Consider the following 7,070-nt stretch of genomic DNA (forward strand, 5'->3'; position numbering starts at 1 on the left):
TTAAACAATTTTTGCAAAATAAATTGCTTAAATTAAATTTATATTTGACACAGTCAAGTCATAAATAGATGTAGTAAAATGCTCGTATTGATTAGATTTTTACTTCGTAAAATCTGTGCCATAAAAAAAAAAAAAGTAGTGAGCATGGTGTCTCAATTTCTTCAATCTAGGGTACTAGATTGTTCCGCACTATAGGGAGGGAATTCGGATATAGCCTACATGTTAGCCACGTTAGAAGCGGTAGCCATGTTAGCCGCATTAGTGTTTTCACAATTCTCCCAGTTTTGTTGCAAACAAAAAGACTTATACTGCAAAAAAGAAACACAACTGTAATTATACTAACTCCCAACGTTGTTAGTAATATACAAAAACAGTCTGACACCGCAACACGTAAACTGGTTTAGAAGTGCTAGCCGTCTTAGCATATTCATAATACCTGCAATTTCCAAATCTGTTTGCAACACCTAAAAAAACAGACTGATACCATCCAAAAAAACGTTAGTGTGACTGTGCTAACTTCCAACATTATTAGTAACACAAGCAAAAAAGACGTCATGTTAGCCATGTTAGCAGCATTAGCTCTGTTAATGTAAACATTACCTGTAACTCCCAACTTTGTTTGAAACGTAAAAAAAAACATGCATAGCTACACATACACATTAGCTACATTTACAATAATAGCCAACAAAGCATTTTGACATAGTGCTGTGTACCTCTCAAAATCACTTTGAAATCTTTAAGTTACACAAAATGTAATACATAAGGCACTCCAGATTATAAGGCGCACTTATATACTTAAATAATGCTTTGAAACTGCATTTTTAGAGCAGAAAATAGGGCAATCCTCCACACCTCTGGTTAATATGTCAACTACTTTCATACGTAGTAGTTGCAGATGTATTTAAGATAATCGTATGAATACATCTTAAAGTTTGTTTTATTATTTGATGGATTGTTGGAAGATAAAAGCACAAAAATGACACCAGACTCAGACACAATCTGTCTATATTTCCGAGGTAAAAATCAGAGCAAAACTTACCCTTACTTTCTTTTGTTCCATGGGGAAAATTTTGCCTCGTGAGTCTATATTGCTTTTTTCATCTTGCACTCGGAATGGTATTCTTATAAAAGATTGATTCTGTGAAAATCAAACAAAGCTGAGGGCGATAAATAACTCATGACACACTGTCCAGTTCGGTGACAAATGGACATATTTCACAGAGCTCTCCACAGACTTTTGTGAGCCTAATCGTACATGTGGCCTTTTCCTTTTGTAATAAATTGATAAGAGAGTATCAGAAACACATGTGTCTTCTTTGATTAGGGCATGTGTGCGGCGTGAAGCGCCCAAAACAGGAAAGAATGAAAATAAATTTATCAGCTGACTGTCACTGCCTAAAAGGGTGCTGTCAAGTCAGTGTTGCTCTGGTGATACCACAAAGAAAAAAACAAACTAAAAAATGACTCTTTCTGCAGAGAAAAGTGATGATGAGGAGTTGGACATCAAGCCAGATAAAGGCATTGGAAGCCAGGGGAAGGGGGATGATGGGAAGGATCCAAGGCGGCCCAAAAGACCACGCACCATTCTCACTACTCAACAGAGACGGGCCTTCAAAGCCTCCTTTGAAGTGTCCTCAAAACCCTGCAGAAAGGTGAGGAAACAGGATGAACTCTTCTTCTTTTTTAGGTTTCAAATCATTTATAATGCAGAGGTTTTGATACAGACCAGCATTACGGTAGTTACACATCAAATTGTCAGAATAACAAAGTCTTCACTAATTTCTAAGCTGGGCTTTTGAAGTGTTCACTCTGTTTTGTGTTAACCGACGCAGGCTGCTATAACATAGTCTGAACCAAATGTCACTGTGAGATAGGAGAGCTACCTCCACAGCCAGGGCCTTTGAGACATGAGCTGCGCTCAGTCCAAGGCTTTGAAGAGGCAATAACTAAGAGGTCCTGCACTGACTCAGCATACACCGAATTCAAAGCAAATCCGAGCATGCCTGTCAAAAAAAATCTGGCAGCGATGTTAAGAAGGCAAAGTGGTCCAGTGTGTATCAGGCTGTCCAGGTTTTTGTTTGGGGTGATGAAGCTTTATTTTCCTGGATGTCTCCAGGTGAGGGAGACTCTGGCTGCTGAGACGGGACTCAGTGTTCGAGTGGTCCAGGTGTGGTTTCAGAACCAGAGAGCGAAGGTGAGAATTACCAACACTGAACAAGATCTTTTTTTTTTTTGTTCTTGAAAAAAAAATATCCACCTTGTTCAAAAGTTCAGTCAATAAATCAGCACCACTCTGTGTGTTAAACTTATCACTGCATTCCTTTCATGAATGCAAAGAGCAGAGCGAGGAGTTGCAGATCGAGCTCGCTCTCACATTAAATGTCTCACCCTCCTCTCCTCTGATGATTATCTCGCAAAAACCTTTGATACTTGACAACGAAGCGCTCTCCAATACAGATTTCCTGCGGTTCACTCAAGGGTGAATGGCGAGGGCCATCCTTTTTAAATTAAAGGCAGCATGTTAGCTTTGGGAGTTACTCATGACTTTGACTCTTTGGTTTCAGATGAAGAAGCTGGCGAGAAGACAGCAGCAACAGCAGGAACAACAGAACTCTCAAAGGCTCGGCCAAGGTACGGCGCAGTACTTCTCAGGCTGATGTGGAAACAACTTTTATAAATTTGGGGCTCACTTTTGACTTAATCATTTATTAAACTTCTTATTATGTTTTTGACAAACACAATACAAACTTCTCATCATCTCCCAGCGATAATGATATAACTTGAATGGACTCCTTTTACCAAATAGTAAACTTCTACCATTTAAGTCAGCAAACAAAATAAAAAAGAAACTTTTAAGGAAGACTGAGAGTTCTGTTTGGGAGTTCAGTAAAATTCATGTCAGCCAGGAGGAGTTCATGTAAAGAAGAGTATTTCCTTAAAAAGAAAAAAAAAGAGTGGATACTTTGACAAAACAAATATTTGGAGAGTTTTCTCAAAATCTAAAGTTGTTTTTTTAAAGACCCACTTCAATTAAAATTTAGATTTTGGTATTTTTTAGCATATTTTTGTTGTATGTTTCTCATGTTGGAGGAAATATACAAAAAAAAGAGATAAAAGTTCAATTTCTAAGGATTTCGGAGATTCAATTAAATTCAATTCAATTTTATTTATATAGCCCAAAATCACAAAGGAAATTTGCCTCATTGGGCTTCGTGCAGGTAATTTTACAGATGCAGAAAATTAGTCATAAAATATGAACAATAGTTAAAAACTAACAGACTAAATAAAACTGGTTATCCCTGGCCTTAGACCGGTTTATCCTTACCGGGAGGGAGGGTGCTCCTGATCAGTGTGGATCAGGAGCAGTCGAAAATTGGCAGTTGAGAAAAGCTTTTAGCAGTGACTCACAAGCTCCTACGGCAAGCCACAAGCTCTTTCTGATCCATCCACTTGCAGACAAATAGATCCATGTACGTTTTCCTCATCTGAGCTGACTCAAAACTGTACGCCTGGATATCTCCAATATTCCTTGCTACTTTTGTTAGGTTGAGGTAATGAGGGGCTGTAAGCTAGCAGGAGAGCACGTAGACAGATGGATGATGGGAAAGGGCGAGCCAACAATCCTGCGCACAACTGCCACTCGACAGAAACCATATCCTAGAAAATGAAACAGGTTTTTGGTTGTAGCTCAAAACTGCTTTATCTTAATTAAAAAACATTGGTGGCACTTTTAAAAAGATCAAAATATGACTTTGAATGAGGTTGCATAAAATGAGTATTCTCAAAATATTAATGGTGGAAGACAAGACAAGAAACAAAACAACAAAATTAAACTATTGTATATTTTTGCCCTTTTTTGCCCCTGGATTGAGTAGCTTTGTTTTGTTTTCAACATTTCCTCAACTGAATAGCTGAATTATTGTAGAGCCATCCTGGATATGAAAGTTTTAATTTTGTATTATCCTACAATTAAAGAACAGCTAAACTTTCAGATTACCGGTACATTTGTAGAAAGTAAAAATATTGATGTGTCTTTCTTTTATAACAAAAGCTTCTTTCATGCCTCTGCCCTTCAGAGGTGATGTCTAACCGGATGGAGGGAATGATGAACTCCTTCACGCCGCTGGCTCCGCCCCAGCAGCAGCTGGTCACCATGGATCAGAACGGCTACAGCACAGACCCGTTCCAACAGGGACTCACCCCACCACAGATGCCAGGGGACCATATGAACCCATATGGTGAGCACCCACCTCCACAAACACATTCACATGCCTCTCCCTTGATCCACCTCGTAGCTCCTTGGTGTGGGACACGTGCAGCTGCCCGATATAAGCTCCTGCCGGGGGAGGGGGCTGAACGAGCAGCTTCCCCTCCCACACCAGATAACACAAGTGTTCTTGTGGGCTCTGGGGTTTTGAAGTCTGTTTCCAAATCTGCGTAATATGGTTTCAAATCCTTCCCTCCACTGCTAGGAGATGCCTGGGTAGTGAGGATGTTTCCTAACCTTGTGGTCGGTGAGGATAAACAGTGGGGATTGAGGGATGTGGCCTCGTAAAGAATCAAAATGAGAAAAACAACAAAGTCTTTTGATTTCTGCCTGACACAAGAAGGAATTAAAATGCAAGGCGGGGAGATCCATCTACTGTTTGTCCACAGGATGTTACTGAAAGAACACGTTCCTGACTGATGTCCTTAACATGTCCCAAAGGGACCATTTCCACAAGTTCATAACTTCCCTATAATTTGCTTCCATTTAGCTCTTCTCGGTAGTAAGAACCAAAATCCCCCGTCTCATCACTCTCCTTTGGTTTGGGGAGCAGAACAATATTGGCAAGGCATTAAAAGATATGTCTCAAAACACTGTCCCCATTTTGTGCAACACTATCATTAAGATCCAGAGTGTAATAAAGTTAACTATTCCCCCCAGAGAAATAACACGATGTGGTTTTATGAAAGGCGTAAACAGTTGCTATTAACCAGATCCTTTAGGAGGATGCCCCCTGTTTACATGCTCCCTCGCAGACCACAATTGTCCCAGCGAGGGCAGCAAAAAGTGAGCTTTGATGATATCTACCAAAACTGTTCTCACAATTGTGATGACACACAACAGCCATTTCTCAAAGTGACTATTAGTAATTATAATTTCCCAGCACTTAAATAAAACTGAGTCAGAGAGCATTTTTTTTTTCTAATTCTAACAGCTCTCCCCTTCTCTCCGTAGGCAACGATTCTGCGTTCCACGACATAGACAGCGACACGTCTTTAACCAGCCTCAGTGACTGCTTCATGTCCACAGAAGTCAACTCCATGCAGGCTCGCGTGGGAAACCCCATCGACCGCCTCTACTCCATGCAGAACTCGTACTTTGCGTCATGAAAGGAGCAGGGGGAAAGGCATCAGCACATGTTTAAAAACTGTCCATCTCAAGCTGAAGCGCCGTGGCTACGAGTTTCTACAACACTGTGGACCGGACCGCTGAAACCTAGCAGCAGCTTCCTGGTTCTGGAGCGGAAGCTCACACAGAGATAGTAAAACCACTTGTTGTAGGAAAGTGATGAATCAGTGGCAGGAAAGAGTATTGTTAGAGATTACTTGTTAGGTTTGCTCATGTCTCACAGGAGATATGACTTTTTCTGTTGTTCACTTAGAGAAAACAAATAGAAACCACTGATTACACAAGCCAAATAACACAGTGAGTTTATACAGTGCATGATCGACTGTAAACTTTTTGTAAGCCCCTACGAGCTTCAGTTAAGACCTGGTGTTTGGACTGTTTTCCTCCCTTCGCACTACACGGTCTGCCATGTTCACCGTTCGATTTTTGATCACTTCCCATAGGTTTTAGATGTCGTGTTGATAGTAAATAGGTGCAGCATGTCTGCGAGAGTGACTGTACATTTGTGTATGTCTGAGAGTTTGTGTCAGGAACGAGTTGTTTTTAGAGGATTAACAGAACACGTGGAGGAGTCGGTGGGCGGTAGGATCAGTGAAGTGTAAATACTTTCCCCGGGCAAATTGGATGTGCATGTTAAAAATGGAAAGCATTCTATTTATTTAACTATAACAGGCTCTTGAAGGTACATATTAAAAAGTGAAAAGCTTTATTTAAAAAGGAGAGCATTTTGTTTTGTTTTGTTGAGCAGTTAGTGAATCCATGAGTATCACAGCTCATCTGTATGCATTTTCAATATGAAGATTAACCTTTGTTTTTGTTTTTTGTTCTTTTTTGTTTTTCAGCCTAGCTGTAAATGAGCAAAGTCGCTATTTATTTGGTACAGATCACAAGTTTTTTGTTGTCATTGTCCGATGTGCATTCTCAAAATGTTAAAGTTGCTAATTGACCAAAGTTGACTGATTTGATGAATAAAAAATGTCTTTTTCTCCTGATAACATTAAATAAATACCATCAGTGACCATAGCTATCCTTGAGTGACTCAGCTTCATCCTGCTAAAGCTTCGCCAAATAGTGGAGCCAGTTATTAAAATAACCGTGCATTATGTGACGCAAACATCAGGATCCTCATTTTCAGAAAAGCTAGTTAGCCGTGTGAAAAACCAAGATTTAAAAGGGCCTATGCCATGCCAAGTCTTTCGGAGTAAACTGTATCCATATATATGATCATATGTTACATTCAGCAGACTAAAGAACAAAGTATGTATAAAATGAGTTATTTCTTTTTACTCTTACTACCCGGACGTAAGACGGATGGATCTCTAAAGCTCTGCCTTTCGTTGCTTGTGGGTGCTTCCCATTCATGATATCATCCAAGAGGCCTCAGCAGCATGTCTGCATTTCACCCACGAAAACAAAACATCAGGACTTTTTCAAAGATGGATGTGTATACTCTATATCTGTCTTTAGCAGCCTTGGTGTCTTTTCCAAAAATGAGTCACCTGGAGCGATGTTTTTGGAGACGGGGAGAGACCAGTGTTTCTTCCATCGCAGACAGAATGGTGATGGCTGATGGGTTCATTTTGCAGAGAAATTTGGTTACAAAATGTAGGCAAAAACACCAGATGAACATTTAGGATTCATTATAATGATGAGAAACGTTGTATTATGTTCTGAT

General features: G+C 39.9%; 1 protein-coding gene across 2 annotated transcripts in view; it reads left to right on the top strand.

Moving 5' to 3' along the window:
- lmx1bb (LIM homeobox transcription factor 1, beta b) overlaps positions 1–6,413 on the top strand; it is a 45,198-nt gene extending 38,785 nt beyond the window's left edge. For both annotated transcript variants that reach the window (XM_024274560.2, XM_024274561.2), the window contains 5 exons: positions 1,477–1,652; positions 2,117–2,194; positions 2,565–2,631; positions 4,077–4,238; positions 5,222–6,413. In XM_024274560.2, coding sequence (XP_024130328.1) covers positions 1,477–1,652; positions 2,117–2,194; positions 2,565–2,631; positions 4,077–4,238; positions 5,222–5,376 — 638 coding nt within the window. In that variant the 3' untranslated portion in view covers positions 5,377–6,413. The remainder of the gene's footprint in view (positions 1–1,476; positions 1,653–2,116; positions 2,195–2,564; positions 2,632–4,076; positions 4,239–5,221) is intronic.
- Positions 6,414–7,070: the final 657 nt, after the last annotated feature.

The sequence above is a fragment of the Oryzias melastigma genome, linkage group LG9, assembly GCF_002922805.2.
Source record: "Oryzias melastigma strain HK-1 linkage group LG9, ASM292280v2, whole genome shotgun sequence".
NCBI classification, from domain to species: Eukaryota; Metazoa; Chordata; class Actinopteri; order Beloniformes; family Adrianichthyidae; genus Oryzias; species Oryzias melastigma.